At 34.6% G+C, this 17,088-nt stretch overlaps 1 protein-coding gene across 2 annotated transcripts; it reads right to left on the minus strand.

The window, feature by feature from the left end:
- Positions 1-12,356: 12,356 nt before the first annotated feature.
- LOC140961603 (tubby-like F-box protein 3) lies at positions 12,357-15,278 on the minus strand. 2 transcript variants are annotated; one of them, XM_073420247.1, is made up of 6 exons: positions 14,547-15,278; positions 14,020-14,107; positions 13,798-13,927; positions 13,306-13,476; positions 12,730-13,209; positions 12,357-12,636 (listed from the first exon to the last, which is right to left on the minus strand). In XM_073420247.1, the coding sequence occupies exons 1-5, from the start codon at positions 14,865-14,867 to the stop codon at positions 12,738-12,740; spliced, it is 1,182 nt and encodes a 393-aa protein (XP_073276348.1). In that variant the 5' UTR covers positions 14,868-15,278; the 3' UTR covers positions 12,357-12,636; positions 12,730-12,737. The 2 variants fall into 2 exon arrangements, with proteins under 2 accessions (XP_073276348.1, XP_073276349.1); XM_073420248.1 differs by lacking the exon at positions 13,306-13,476.
- Between the last annotated feature and the right edge of the window lie 1,810 nt (positions 15,279-17,088).

The raw sequence follows: 17,088 nt of genomic DNA on the forward strand, positions 1-17,088 counted from the left end.
TATTTTTAAATCAAACTAACTAATTCATAAATAAAAAATAATAATATTTTTTAATGAAAGTTTATTTCTTTGTTATTTTTAATTTTTTTTGTTGAAAATCATACCGGTAGTTTAAATTTTATATTTAATAATTATTGATGAGTTTATTTGATTTTATTTGATATTTACTATATAATCTAATTTAAATGTGTATTTCATTACATACGTCGATTTATTTATTATTTTAAAATTGCATTTAACAAGAAATTAATAGTCATCAATGTAGTCTGCAAAAAATCGAATCTGATGTAAAATTAATTATCTATTATATAGAATTTTAAAAACAAAAGGTACAAAAGTTATGTATGAGGTCAAATATTATTTACACGTAACATTATGGTTTATATTTTACTATTAATATTATTATTTTATTAGTTTTGATATTATTCTCATGAGACACGAAAATTATTTTTTACTGTAAAAATATATATGACATAATTTTTATAATAAATATAAATTATAATAATCATTGATTAGCATTTAACAAAATATTAAAGCTTTTATATGTGATATTTTAATATTTTTATTTAATTATTTTGAAATCAACTCACTAATATAACAAATACAAAAAAAATAGCATTTTTTAATGAAAATTTATTTTTAGTTATATTTCAAATTTTTATAGTAAAAATCATACCAGAAGTTTAAAATTTATATTTAATAATTTTTGAATGAATTTATTTGATATTTACCATATATTCTTATTTAAATATGTATTTCATTATCTATGTTGATTTATTTATTATTTTAAAATTAAATTTAACAAGAACTTAATAGTCATTGATAAATTCTACAAAAGATCGATTCTGATATAAAATTAATTATATATGATATAGAATTCTAAAAACAAAATGTGATAGGATCGATTAACGTAGCAAGAATGTTTAGAAGGGGGGTTGAATAAACACTCTCAATTAAAACTGATCTTTTCGAGTTTTGAGTTCAGTTTGGTGAGAAACTGATTCTCGGAATCTTGCTGGTCAATGACAATCAGTTAAACTGCAGTAGTTGCCGAAATTAACTGACTGAAAGATAGAATACAAAACTGAAATAACATACACAAGGATTGTTTCTGAATGTTCGGAGATTTCAATTACTCATACGTCCCCCCTTCTATCTCAAGGATAGGATTTCCACTAAAAGACTTTGATCGAATACAAGATTTGTACTGACTCACTTCAGTTTGGACTTATCACTGCCAAAAGCTGAAACTCTTAGTATTAAAAAATGTTCTCAGTGCGTAACTGATCTTAGCACTATCAAATTTAACGATTATTACAAAGTGCTAGAGAGCTCAAATTGTAGCCTTGACTGCTACAAATAAATCAAGTAAGGGTGAGGTAAGATTTTGACAGAGTAACAGCAAGCTTTGAATAGAGTGATCTGTATATATGTTTCAGCTGTTCTTCTGTCATATTTATAAGCTTTCCTTCAACGGTAACTTGAGATATGTTTGAATCTTTGTATCCGTTGATTGCCACTTCATCATTCCTTGGGCATTGTTTGCTTCATTTATTGTAATGCGGCGTCTTAATTGCTTTAGCCGAAATACGTTGTTCTAAGCTGTATTGATTGAAGTGCGGTGTTCCATATTCAGTTGCAATCTGCTATGTCTCTTTGTTGGTTGAATGTTCTTTCCCGAGTCATGTTTAGTTGAAGGAAGCGTACGGCTGAATATATCAACTGATCGGTTTCCAACTGATCAGTTTTCTTTATTAGATCTGCTGATTTCAGTTGTTAAGTCCAGTTGTTGAATATAATTGCGCGTATTAGTTGGTTGATCAATTTGTCAAACTCCAGAATTTATAGTTTGGTTCATATTATGTCAAACGCAGGAATCTCGTTTCCAACAACTAAACAACTTTCTTTATTCTATCTGCTGATTCCAGTTGTTAAGTCCAGTTGCTGAATATAATTGCGCGTATCAGTTGGTTGATCAGTTTGTCAAACTCCAGAATTTAGAGTTTGGTTTATATTTTGTCAAACGCCGGAATTTCGTTTCCAACTATTTCCCCATTTATGGTGTTTGACAAAACTAAGTAAATAATAACTGATCATCTGAAAACATTGTAGATAAAATAAGAGGTTGATCTTGATTATCTGAAAGCTGAATAATAATCCACATGAATACAAGATCGACTTGTAGAGATTTTTCTTCCCCGAGAAGATTTCTTTTGTTGTTCTAGAATCTCTTTGATTTCTTCCCCTTTTTTGTCAAACAACTCCATCTTCAAGGATAATCTTCGAACATCTGTTGATGGAAAGTTGACAGAGTTGGATACGTTTTCAACAGCAGAGGTTAAAGAGATCTGAAGTACATCTATCTTTCTTGATACAAGTGTCTCCACAACATCAACTCTTTTGCTGATAGAGTCTTGAGTCACTGAGAGACTCTTAACCAAATCTCTGTTCTTCTGAATATCATTCACTGTTCGAGAGAGAGATGTTAAAGCAACTTGAATTGTCGTCAGTTTCTGATAGTTGAATTTTTCAGAATGTTCCAGTTTCAGAGAATGCTCTAATTGAGTATGTTGAATCTTGTATACATGATTTATCATTTCATTCATATGCTGCTGAATTTCCTTAATTTATTCAATGACTTTATCAAGATCTGTAGAAAAATGAGGCGGAGACTGACAAGACGTTCTTGGTTCCGTTGAGACTTGATCAAAGACCACCATGGTCTTATCAGATATCATCATTTCAGAAACAGTCTGTGCTGGAACATCTGTTTCAGGTACTGCCACTTGGACTGTAGGAGGTGAAGATTGATGATAATCAGCAAAGGTACTTTCCTGCTGAATAGGAGAGACTGCAGGATCTTCAGTTGATTGATCATGATCTGATGCATCTTCTTGAAAATCAGCTGAGACTTGAGCTGGCTCACCAGTTGGTGATGGGCTAGCCACCACTGTTTGATCCTCTATTTCAGAAACAACAGACTGAACTGGTACTTCTGTTGAGATAGGAACCTCTTGAGCGATTTGATCAGTTGAGTGATCAACTACTTCAGAAATGGGTTCACTCATAAGAGATTCTTTCGCCACTGCTTGAATAATTTCATCAATGTTGGCAAAAGTCAGCTCAGCTTCAGAGTACATCTGATGTTCCACAGCAGATGATTGTGGCACATCCTGAACAGGTTTTCCAGCAACTGGTTGTGGAGATGGCTCTTTCTGCTGGGAGGAGAGTGTATCTTCTTTTGCTTTTGAACTGGAGGATTTTTCATGGAGAACCAATTCCTGATCCTGTTCTCAAAATAAGATTTCCATTTGTAGGCCACTAAGATCTGTGTCCAGTTGGGTGAACACAGCTCTATCATAATATGCAGTTGGACCTACGGGATTGTAGTTGGATTTCAGCTTTTCAACCATTCTAGTCAGCTTTTTGGCTCGAATCTGATCAAAGAAATATTTTTGCCTCTCCAATGACTGGGCAATCGTAGCAGCTTTGACTATTTTCAACACAATCTCTTCAAGTTTAACAAACTTTTTCAGTTGGGATTTGCGCTTAAGCTCTTTGGCAAAAATCTCAGTCCTAAACCTCTTCCAACTATCAAAAGATTTCAGTTTCGATGTGGCAAATGCATTGACCTGTTCCCAAACCAGGTCAATGTGAGTTTGGATGGCATTAAATGGCCTTGGCTCTTCAACTAGCTTGCCTTTTACTTTTTCAGTTGTGAGAATGTGAGGAATATCCAAACCAGAGTGAGTGGTGTTCACTGGTTCCCTCAATATAACGTCTTTAGATCTGGCCCGAGGCAAAATGGTAAGGCGATTTACATGAGTCAAAGGAGCTCTTACTTTAGTGGGTGCCTTTTCTTCAGTAACTGAATCATCAGGTGGAACAACCTGCAAAGGTATAGCCTGAATAGGCTGTTGGGCAGCTGATTGAGTCAAACTCTTAGTTGGAATGAATTTCACTGCTGTTATTGGTTTAGTTCTTTGCGTCCTCGGTCTCTTGACAAGCTTAGGAGAAGGAGTTTTCTCCGAATCTGATTCACTGATAATCAGTTTTCGTTTTGCAGTCTTCAGTTGGGCCAAAGTTTTGGCCTTCTTGACTGGTTTTGGAGCAGGTGGTTGTGTCCCAACCTCCTGTTTGGTTTTCAAAGACTATTTGGGAGAAATGTCCAGTTTGGTCTTTGGCGGCAAGATGTTCTTGGCAGTGAAGATCTTGAATTTTGATGATTTTCCAGCATTGTCAGCTACCAATCCCTTTAGTTTCAGAAGATAACTGATTGGAATAGCAAAGCCTCTTGATTGTTTGGTAGATTGAAGCATATTCCTTAGAATATTGAAGATAATGTGCCTCCAGTTAGCTTTCTTCTCTCCCATGATGATGGTCATCGCTTGGAATTTCTCAAGAGTAAGAGCAGCATAAGAGCTTGCCTTAGCCAATATGCCCTTCGCCACAATATCGGCTAATAACTGAACCTCATGCTTCAGTTCCTTCTTAGGATCGGAAACTTTAATTTTCCGCCCATCAGCAGACAGCAAGGATTGCATTTCTTCAATGTCATATGTTTTGACTTCAGAGAAGCTGACGTACCCATCAGTTGGCAAAGAGAAAATTTCTCCGAAGGTCTCTTCAGATAGGATCAACAGATGATCATTGACAGTTACAGAGATACTTCCATTAGTAGTGATAAACCCCTTCATATAGAATTCATTTACTTCCTTGGGGTATATCTCCTACGAAGATTGTCCCAAACACATCCTGAGACCAGCAGATTCAATCTTCAGAAAGACGTTCTTAACATCAGCTTCTTGAACTGATAAAAATGAGTCAAAATCAATTGCCATAGTGTTCAACATGTGAGCTGGGATTTGATTCGCCATTTCGAAAGGTAAACTGATCTGAAATTCGTAAAAGATAAGCTTTGGAATTAGTATGCTCTTAAGAACTGATTGTATGCGTAAGAAAGAAAACTGAATTGAAGCGGGCATGGTACATTTGTTGGTGACTGTTCAAATTCGGGACACGTATCAGTCCAAAAAAATTTGAATAAAAATATGTGTACGTGTGCTGTAAGCGTGTGTGCAAAAAGTAAGCGGTTTAAAATATGCCACTTTATGAAACTACAGTCACGTTAGTTGATTTGGAATATAATAAGTTTTTTTAATTTGTTAACTTATATGAGAAGATTTGTAAAATATCCAGCTGAACAATCAGTTGGGAAACTGATTCATTTTAGTTGAGAATTCACAAACAATTGTCCTCTCAGTTAACATTTTCAAAAACTGATATTCCCCCTTAATCGGTGCATAGAATAATTAAAGTGACGATATAAAATAAATTTAAGGGTCAGAAAGATTATCGTTTGCTGAAACGTTGACGGCCCTTCAGCTTCCATAAATTTCGGCTATAAATAGAAGTAACACGGTTAGTTTCAATCATATTGGTTAAAATATTCAAGACAAAAAGAATGGCAGATACGAGTAGCTCGAGTGCTTCGCCGTTTGCTCTGGAGTTCCTGTACAATACTGAGGAGGCTACCACTCCTGAACTGGTGGCAGAGATGAAAAAATTGCGGGAGCACTTGAACATAGCTGTGTGAGTGGACGTCTTTAAGGATGATCATCTCTAGCAGCTAACGCTTCGAAAGGAACTGAAAATCCTTAAGCGCATAGCTGTTTCTCAGAGCTTTGACAAGACATCTATCACACCTTTATCCGCTTGGTTGAAAATGTGGATAATTGTTGTAGAGGAAAAATATGATGATGTAATCCGTGCAAACGTTTATAGTTGAATGAAGTTTTTATATGAGATTAACTTTGTTTTTCTCTTTCCTGCAAATGATAAACTTCATCAGTTGTTATATATATGAATTTCAAACTTCAAACAGATGGACTGATGAAAGGCTAACTTATATCAGTTGACTATGAACTGAAATCAGTTAAGCATTAAGTAATAAATGACAAACTGATATCAGTTGATAATGAACAACTGATAAATAAGAAGCTTGGGTAAATGAGAAAAAAGCTTCGGTTGACTCGTGACTCTTTAGCTTCTTCAACATTTAATGTCATCTGTCTATAAAAAAAATGATAGAGATAAAATGTGAGTTATTAACAGTTCAATATGTCGGATTCAAGTAATTCTGATGCATGCAGCAGTACACATATTCAAGTTACTGAGCAATTATGTCCTTATTTAGAAGAGTTGAAGAAAACGATGGAGGAATATGTCTTGACGAAAGTGATGTCAACATGGTTCAAAATTCATGATTTGCAGAGGATAAGTAGTAGTGGTTCTGCTCCTTCTCGTGCTCAAGCAGCAACAGCAAGAAAATACATTGATCGTTTTGAAGTCAGGCATATTACAGACCTGGTTGATGACAATGTTCTGTTACATGCAATGCTATGGAAGGAATGACATGTAATTGAGAAGATTTCTACAACTGAATCATTTTCTAGAATCCGAATTTATGAGTTGAATAATTTGATTACAGAATGGCAAGATTCAGTTGGTTCTAAGTTATCTTCTGTAATGTGGAATCGATTTTATTCTTAATAAAGTATCATTTCCAATTTGTTGTTGTGTTCTTATTTTCTGCAAATAATTTTATTAGTAAAACAGCATCAATAATAATTTTAAGACAAGTCAATTAAACCAAGAATATTGCGAAAGTAAGAAAACTTAGTCTCGGGTAATGGTTTGGTGAAGATGTCAGCTGCTTGTTGCTCAGTTGAAATATACTCCAGTCTGATGTCCTTCTTCAAAGCATGATCTCTAATGAAGTGGTGCCTGACATCTATATGCTTGGTCCTTGAGTGAAGAACTGGATTATAGGTGATGGCAATTGTGCTCGTATTGTCACAAAATATGGGCGATTCATTTGTAATTACTCCATAATCTTTCAGTTGTTGCTGGATCCAGATCAGTTGTGCACAACAACTACCAGCAGCAAGGTATTCTGCTTCAGTTGTTGAGGTAGCTATGGATGTCTGCTTTTTGCTGAACCAAGAGATCAGTCTGTCTCCTAGAAACTGACAAGATCCACTTGTACTTTTGCGATCAAGCTTACATCCTGCATAATCTGCATCTGAATATCCAACTAAATTGAAAGTAGAGTCTTTAGAATACCATAACCCAACATTTTGTGTACCCTTAAGATATTTCAAAATTCTTTTAGCAGCTGAGAAATGTGATTGCTTAGGATTTGCTTGAAATCTAGCACACATACAGACAGCAAATACAATATCAGGACGACTGGCAGTTAGGTACAACAATGAACCTATTAAACCTCGATATAATGTCGCCTCAACTGATATTCCCCCTTGATCAGTGTCCAATTTTACTGATGAGCTCATGGGAGTATTTGCAGCTGAACATGATTCCATGCCAAATTTCTTCAGCAGCTCCTTTGTATATTTAGTCTGACTGATGAATATACCAGTCTCCAGTTGCTTCACTTGCAGTCCAAGAAAGAATGTCAGTTCACCCATCATGCTCATTTCAAACTTATCCTGCATTAGCTTAGCAAACTTTTCGCATAATTTGGGGTTAGTTGACCCAAATATAATATCATCAACATAAATTTGAACTAATAAAATGTGATCATTCTTAGCAAATTTGAACAAGGTCTTATCAACTGATCCAACAGAAAAATCATGATCAGTTAGAAATTTTGAAAGAGTTTCGTACCAAGCTCTGGGAGCTTGTTTAAGGCCATATAAGGCTTTGTTCAAATGATATACATGATCAGGAAAGTTGTGATTTACAAAACCTGGGGGTTGTTCAACATATACTTCCTCTTGTAGTTGACCGTTCAGAAATGCACTCTTTACATCCATCTGATATACCTTGAATTTCTTGTGTGATGCATAAGCAAGAAAAATTATGATTGCTTCCAGTCTTGCAAGTGGAGTATACGTCTCATCATAGTCAATTCCTTCTTCTTGCCTATATTCTTACACCACTAATCTTGCTTTGTTGCGTACAACTGAACCATCCTCGTTCAGTTTATTTCTGTATACCCATTTTGTACCTATAATAGTTTTTGAAATTGGTCTTGGAACTAAGTTCCAGACATTGTTATAAGTGAATTGATTTAGCTCTTCTTGTATTGCATTTACCCAGTTAGGATCAGCGAGAGCTTCATCAGTTTTCTTTGGTTCTAGTTGTGAAACAAAAGCTGAATAGATAAATAAATTTAGCATTTGATTGCGAGTTCTTACTGGATCAGATGGATTTCCTATTACCAGTTCAGGTGGATGTGATTTCCTCCATCTGCACTCAGTATTTGTTGTATCAGCAATTTCTTCAGTTGGTAACTGAACACAATTTTCAGTCTCAGTTGGTGCTTCGTCAACTGGTATTTGAATGTTATCATTATTCTCTGTCAACTGATCATCAGCAACGACTTCCTGCACATCTGATTGGTCCAGTACTTCTGTGTCAGGTGTTTGAAGTATGTTTTGATAGCCATGACTTTCATTTTTTTTTTCATCTTTCAAATTGATATCTTTGGAATTGTCCCTGAAACTGATGTTTGGACCAGTGTATTTGATCAGTTGGGATAACGCACCTGCATCTCCTGTCATATGTCGCGAGCATCCACTGTCCAAATACCATATTGAGTTCTTGTTTTTACCCGTTACTTGTAATCACACATATAATATAACTTGGTACCCATATCTATTTGGGTCCTGAACTGATTAGTCTATTAGGAATCCACACTCGGATTAGTCTGACAGACTTTCCAGTAGCTGTATTCCAAATGGTTTTTCTCGGCTTTTGTGTGCTTGGTGTGTAGTGTACTGATGATACAATATTTGTTTTAGCTTTATTCAACTGATTGTTCAATCTATATCTCTTCTGAACTGGCTTGCAGTTATAGTAATTGAAATAGCTATTCGAATAGTTCTTGTGAGACCTCTTTGATGACTGACTTTGTGAATCAGTTGAGAATTTTTTACTATAACCAATCCCATATCTTCTAGCCTTGTTCATATTCTCAGTAGGTTGCTCAATCAGTTTACTGGGCTCAATTTGTTCTTGTATCACTGCTGTTTTGACAAAATGAATGTATTTCCCTTTGTCTATTTTTGGCTTTGGTTGAGTATCATTTGGATATATTTCTCCTTGAGTGTTGAACCCTAAACCAGTTTTATCAGAAACTGATTTTTGTGAATTCTGCATCTCATTCAGTGCAGTAGATGACTTGTTCCAAGACTGAATGAGCTCAGTCTGTTTTGAGTTTTCAAGAATCAACTTCTGGATTAATGACTGATTTTTGTTTCTCTCTGCTTTTAACTCAGCAATTTCCCTTTTTAGACTCAACCCATCAACTGATTCATCAGTTTTGGTTTTATTGTCTGTGGGATCAGTTTGCTTTGCTTTGATTTTTTCAAATGATGATGCAAGCTTTTGATACTCATTTACCATGTCATGTAGTGTTAGAATGAGTTCTTCTCGTGTGAAATCAGTTGAGCTGAAATCAAATACCTGTTGGCTAGATGATTCTTCTTCTGCATCATTAGCCATTAAGCACTTGACTTCCTCATCATCACTAGAGCTGCATGAGCTTTCTGGTTCTGACTCCTCACTGTCAGTTTCTGCCCATTTAGATTTGTTTTCTTCAGCTAAGAGTACCTCATGTTTCTTTCTGAAGGACTTCTTATCTTCCTTGGGTCTTCTTTTGTGCTCATATGATTTCTTTCTTCTATCAGTTGAGCCTTGACTGTCCTTCTTGGGTTTAGGACAATCAGCCATAAAGTGACCTGATTTGCCACAGTTGTAGCAGGCATTTGATTCATCTTTGGAACTGTTCCTTTGGTATGGCTTCTGGAAGTTTCCTTGATTCTTTCTCATGAACCTTCCAAATTTTTTGATGAACAATGACATAGCATCACTGCTCAACTGATCAGCAGATTTCTCGACTGAACTGATTGGTTCTGTTCTGACAGCAGCTAGAGCAGTTGTGGCTGCAGGGGTAGATGGTTCTCCTTCTCTGGTCTGCAGCTCAAATTCATAAGCCTTTAAATCAGCAAACAGATCATGAAGTTCAATCTGGTTCAGATCTTTGGACTCCCTCATAGCCATGGTCTTGACATCCCATTCCTTGGGAAGACCTCTCATTACCTTCAGTGCAATCTCTTTGTTGGTATACACTTTTCCAAGTGCATTTAACTCATTGATGATACTGCTTACTCTTTCATCATACTCGTGCATTGATTCTCCTGCTTTCATTTTGATGTTATCAAACTTTTGAACAGCAACAGAAAGTTTATTTTCTTTGGTTTGATCATTTCCTTCGCACAGCTGGATCAGCTTTTCCCAAATTTCTTTGGCTGACTTACACATCTTTATTTTGCTGAAGGTTACTTTGTCCAGCGTTTTGTACAGAATGTCTTTAGCCACATTATCAAGATTTGCTTTTCTTTTATCTTCAGTTGTCCATTCATCTCTGGGCTTTTCTATTCTTTGTGGTGCCCCTTCTGTTATGGCAACTGTTGTATTTGTTTTTAGAATCTTCATGGGTCCATCAGTTATGACATACCACATGTCATCATCTTGTGCAGCTAAATGAGCTTGCATTCTGATTTTCCAATCATCAAATTCTTCTCTGGAGAACATAAGAATTTTGTTGAATGAAGTCATGCTAGCAAGTTTTATAGATCAAGAGTATTCAAGAACAAGATTCAACTGCTCTGATACCACTTGATAGGATCGATTAACGTAGCAAGAGTGTTTAGAAGGAGGAGGGTTGAATAAACACTCTCAATTAAAACTGATCTTTTCGAATTTTGAGTTCAGTTTGGTGAGAAACTGATTCTCGGAATCTATCTTGTCAATGACAATCAGTTAAACTGAAGTAGTTGCGGAAATTAACAGACTGAAAGATAGAATACAAAACTTAAATAAAATACACAAGGATTGTTTCTGGATGTTCGGAGATTTCAATTACTCCTACGCCACCCCTTCTATCTCAAGGATAGGATTTCCACTAAAAGACTTTGATCGAATACAAGATTTGTACTGATCCACTTCAGTTTGGACTTATCACTGCCAAAAGCTGAAACTCTTAGTATTACAAAATGTTCTCAGTGCGTAACTGATCTTGGCACTATCAAATTTAACGATTATTACAAAGTGCTAGAGAGCTCAAATTGTAGCCTTAACTGCTACGAATAAATCAAGTAAGGGTGAGCTAAGATTTTGACAGAGTAACAGCAAGCTTTGAATAGAGTGATTTGTATATATGTTTCAGTTGTTCTTCTGTCATATTTATAAGCTTTCTTTCAACGGTAATTTGAGATATTTTTGAATCTTTGTATCCGTTGATTGCCACTTCATCATTCCTTGGGCATTGTTTGCTTCATTTATTGTAATGCGGCGTCTTAATTGCTTTAGCCGAAATGCGTTGTTCTAAGCTGTATTGACTGAAGTGCGGTGTTTCATATTCAGTTGCAATCTGCTATGTCTCTTTGTCGGTTGAATGTTCTTTCCCGAGACATGTTTAGTTGAAGGAAGCGTACGGCTGAATATATCAACTGATCGGTTTACAACTGATAAGTTTTCTTTATTAGATCTGCTGATTTCAGTTGTTATGTCCAGTTGCTGTATATAATTGCGCATATCAGTTGGCTGATCAGTTTGTCAAGCTCCAGAATTTATAGTTTTGTTCATATTATGTCAAACGCCGGAATTTCGTTTCCAACAACTGATCAGTTTTCTTTATTAGATCTGCTGATTCCAGTTGTTAAGTCCAGTTGCTGAATATAATTGCGCGTATCAGTTGGTTGATTAGTTTATCAAACTCCAGAGTTTAGAGTTTGGTTCATATTTTGTCAAACGCCGGAATTTCGTTTCTAACAAAATGTAAAAAATTTTATTATATTTTACTATCAATGTTATTATTTCATAATTTTGATATTATTTTGATGAGTTAGTTACGATTATTTTAGATTGATAATTATTTATCATTAATGTACTTTAATTATGTAAATTGTGATTTATATATTAATAAAATTCCTAATATGATTGATTTTTAGGTTATTATAATGAAATGGATTCAACAACTTGAATTTTAAATTGGGAAACTATTTAAAAATAATTATATAAGTCTTTAATTAATTTATTCATGATATAACAAAAAATTAAAATCATATAAATAACAAAATGATTCAAATTATTTTTTTAGAAAATCAAAATTTTAATTTTAATTATATAATTGATATTTATTTGCATCCCTCATGCTTCATGTTAGTATATATAAAAAAAATCCTAAAATGGAAACTTGGGTACGAAAATTAGCACATTAAATATCAAATTGATTGTGGGAATTTAATTATAAGAATAAAATTGGTGGCTACATACATGAAATATTTGGATGTTACATCCCGTAGTCATAAAGGCTAGAAATAAATTTATACAGTTCGAATGGAAGAAACAAATCTCGGAGCCGAAAAATTTGAGTAAAACTTCCTATTTTCCAAATCATTCACATCCATATTTAATAATGTTCTACAAAGCAAACCAAAGCTTTTATTACAGCAAACTAAAGTTGTAAAACATACGACATGAGATTATGTCTGGTTCAGTCGTTCCTGTCTCCTGCCAGAACTTGATACTGTGCGAAGAACAAGATATCTGCATCGATTATCAAGTAACATACCAAATATCAAGATCCTTGTATATACATACGTGTACAAGAAAATAAATGCAGGAAATTTAGATGCATACCAGCTGAATTATTCACAAGCAATTTTCGTGTCGAAGTTGCTAAGACATATGGCAAAAGCCTGGAAAGCTGATATTGGAAACCGGTAGTCCATAGTGAACACATCTTTCCCGACTTTTCCGAACTGAAGGATGACCTTACCATGTTCCGGTCCAACTTGCCCATTTTCTGGAGAAGCAACCAACTGAAAGTTTTTTACTGATGCAACAGTGACGCGACCATGGAAGTTCAGACACCAGCACTGGAGCTGCTCATGCCATCTGGGAGCTTTATTCCTCAAAATCAGTGAACCATCTCCTTTGCTACTTGAAGATCCAGATGATGTTTTATTCATGTAGTTCGATTTAGAACGGAAAAATGGGAATGAAGGATGGGACCCGAGACTGGTGCTAGGAAAATACATCTGAGTGGGAGCAACTCCTCCAAGTCTAATTGCAGAAGCGGGAATCGCATCCATAATACAATGCATTCTTCTTGGCCCTCTGTTTACAAAAATACGATTAATTGGACTAAAGAGTACAATTTCACCTTAAACAAATTGAAAATAAATCATGCAACAATAGACATTTTCTTCTTACCTAGCTCCCAGTACATTCAACTCATATGAGATGTGAGCTACCGGATAGTTGCCAGTAGTAACTCGCGAATATGTTTGCTTTGAGAGAGTGGGCTGACTTTTTGACATTTTGGGTTCAGAATGATGGGACAAAGCATCGTACACAATAAACTTTGTTCCCAAGAAATTAGATCTGGAGAAATAAAAACCTTGAGTCTTTTATAAAAGACAAGAATTGTAAAGCACTAAGCGTCTGCCAGATAGTAACATTTTACTTTTAGCTCAAGCCTTTTGTAATGCAGGAGTCCAAGTGTCACGTTTTACTCACTATACTGTATAGGTAGACATATACAGGACATTCCCAAGTAATCTCTTCTCCAAAATCTTTCTAATTTGCAGTTTGTGGGAGGGAATAAAAAACGTGACCTTGACTCTGATTTTAATTGCATGACTGAGCACTTGATCCAACAAATTTTGATATTCGAATTACTCTAGCTCTAGAAGTAAACTGCACCTTAATTTTCCCACATATGCACTCCATCTTTTCTGCATATCATTGACATGTAGTGAGATAATGTAATCAGTAAATGTGGCTCGTCTACACTTACGAGCAGCAAGAAGAAACTTGCCATCATCAGCCAGCGCTGCCACACATAGCAAACATAGAAATCTAGGTGAACGATGTGTGCCTACGAATAGTCAGCGACACAAAGTTGAGAATATAACAGCTATTTACCTTGACTTAAACTTGCAAAAAGATTATATGTTTGTGTGTCGCGATTCCGCTTTATAAAACACTGAAAAATAGACTCCCTCGGGCCTGGCTGCAAGAACAGAAAAGAGTTACTTAAGCAACGTCCAAAGTCGAATCCCAATCTCGGTCACCATCCCCCTACGACCAGAAATTAAATTCTATACATGTAAAAATACATCCAAACATAAGCTTTTATCTCCAGATGTTACCCTTGTCCACAAAAATCATTATGTTCTGGGGAAAACCGTGAACAGAGTTGGAACAAAAATTACATTCATTTTCTACCAAAGGTATAAGATGATCAAAGCAACATATCGACATACGGAACGTGCAATCCACACTCACATTTTTTTCAACTATGAAAAGTTACAACCACACAAAAACTGGTAAAGAAAACTAGAAAACTCGAGAAATCAAATCAACCGTGCATAACCAATAATCAAGAGCTAAAGTTACAGAACAAACCAAAAAACGAATCAAGAAACAAGCTTTATAACCCAAAACCAGACCTGCTTCACAGAAATTGGAAAAGTGATTCTCCCAGAAATCTCAGGGACTTTAACCAACTCCTTCATCACCTCCCTCCAGCTTCTACACACACCAGCACACGCCACTACGTGCTTTCTCCGTGGCCATTTGGATTCAGACTCCTCAATTCTCATCAACACTTCCCTCAATAGCTCCGGAGGCAGGTCGGACCAAAAACAACAATTTTCCTTCTCATTCTCGCCCGCATGGTTTTTAATTATATCAGATTTTGATTTCTCAATCCCAGCAAATGAGCTGTCCTGGACCACTCTGCGTGACCTTGTTTTCAATCCCAGTATCATTGCATAAGCTCAATTTCTTCGAATTCATTAATTTTCTAAAAATCCCACCAAAATCAAGTGTGCCTTCTACCTATATTCCTACTCAGTGAAAGGCTTAACAGAGCACATGAACAAGACTCAGACTCTTGGGAAAATCCACGAAGCAACGAACTAATCTTCGTGAAAATTCAAGGGAAAATCAAGATCCCACAAGCACACGACCAATCTGGATCAGAAATGGGAAAATAAAAAAAAAAAAAAAAAAAAAAAAAANCGCTTGAACGGTGGAAACCCAACATTCAAAATCAGGATTCAGACTTCCTAATTCTTCTCATAATCTGATGGAAAATGGAAGCAAATTGGGTCTGAGAGACAAGAAAAAGTTGGTGAGATGTGATTTCGCTAAGCGAAAGGATTCGCACCAAATTTTTATGGTATAGTCGTTGAAATATATAGATATATATCAGATAATATATTCAAGCGGTCAGTGGATATGGATCATCCCGATGGGACCCACTTCGAATAAATCATATTAAAATATATATGGTAATTTAATTGTTCTCTTGCTGATTATTATTGGCTTATTGTACTTGAATAAATGATATTTTACATTTTTTATTTTACTTCTTAATTTCAATTTTGTTTTAGAAATGATTTACAATTTTATGATTAATAACTAAAAAAATTCGGAAAAATAATAATTTTTATCTTGTATATTTCATGAGTTTAGGCTCGGACAAATCCAAATTTGACTTGTGAATAGTGAGCCTAGCTAATTACACACATAATCAAAATTTGAAATGTCGAATCAAAGACTCGATTGTTTATGAGCCATCATTTTTAGTAATGAATAGTTCTTTCACAATACGATCTCACGTATCTTTATTCGTGAGAAAGATCAATCTTATCCATATTTACAATAAAAATTAATATATTTGACATGAAAAATAATATTTTTTCGTGGGTGACCCATATAGAATATTTGTTTCACAAAATTGATCCGTGAGACCGTCTCGCATGAGTTTTTGTGTTTAATAAAACTAAGTCATTAATTTTTGTGGTTAATTATTAAGTACAAAGTTTTTATTTTCTAGAATTCCTTCAACACCTTATAAGAATTTAATATTAGCTACTGTTTTTTAAATATAATTCGAGACTCGATTGTAACGAAATCACACGTTCACCACTCAATCAAGGTGCTCATCAACGTAAGCCATATAAACATTCAAACTTTCTTTAGTTAATTGCGGTTAAATAATTGATCGAACATTTAGAATAATATTTCACGTTTATTCTATGGAATAAAAATATAATATTCTAAGATTAATTTATCTCACTCGCAGAAAACGTATTAAAATAACAATTATTTGATACTGAGAAATTTAAATGATATCACGTGTCTCAATAATTAATTTGGTGCAGTAAGTAAGAAAGTAAGTTTGAAGGCATAATCAAACACACATTTGTTGATTATATAATAATATCCTTTCGGTTTCTACTGATAAATTCGTGACTAATATAATAACATGTAAATCACGGTCCTGAACAAATCTCGTGTGACATACTTCTTCGAAAAATATTAGTATATAAAATACAACTCTTAATAATTGATGATGTGCTCACTTAAATCAAATAATCTCAACGGCAAATATACAATATTCTTGCTTATTAAGTTGTAAGTCTTATATATATATATATTTCATTTTCAAAATCAATGAGAGAAATTGACACGAAAACCCACATTTTGCTAAAATTTAATAATTATCTTGTTGTAGCTGTCACTACTCATATAACACTCGGATAATTTTGTTACCCTGCTCAACCCCAAAGTACCAATTCCTTCGTACGTCCCCACAAGCATATAATATCTTTAGAATATACCTTAATTATATATATACATATTTTTTATTACTATTTTTAGTAACTAATTTACAATCAAATTTTTGAATTTTAATTAACTTGACAGAAATATTTTCTAAAGACTTGTTTAACATAAAAGTACAAATATATTAAGATTGTGTGTATCATATTTAGACATGTGTGCCGGTGTTGAAACATATATTCACAACATGGAGCGTAATATATTAATTAAACACACAAATAAACTTTAATGAATAAAATAAGACAAAATATATAATGCACGAATATTTATACTTGTGTGATGTCACAGGACAAAGCGATCCATTAAAAAAATAATCAGTTTACAAAAATCAATAATAGTGAACAAATAAAAGCTCGCTCC

This window comes from Primulina huaijiensis, chromosome 16, assembly GCF_012295235.1.
Source record: "Primulina huaijiensis isolate GDHJ02 chromosome 16, ASM1229523v2, whole genome shotgun sequence".
Classification (NCBI taxonomy): domain Eukaryota; kingdom Viridiplantae; phylum Streptophyta; class Magnoliopsida; order Lamiales; family Gesneriaceae; genus Primulina; species Primulina huaijiensis.

Excerpts from the sequence above, each read along its gene's own strand:
- LOC140961603 (XM_073420247.1), bottom strand. The coding sequence starts at position 14,867 with ATGATACTGGGATTGAAAACAAGGTCACGCAGAGTGGTCCAGGACAGC. Across the intron at positions 13,477-13,797 it reads GCATATGTGGGAAAATTAAG|ATCTAATTTCTTGGGAACAA; the intron begins GTGCAGTTTACT and ends TTATTTCTCCAG. Across the intron at positions 13,210-13,305 it reads TTGAATGTACTGGGAGCTAG|AGGGCCAAGAAGAATGCATT; the intron begins GTAAGAAGAAAA and ends TTTTGTAAACAG.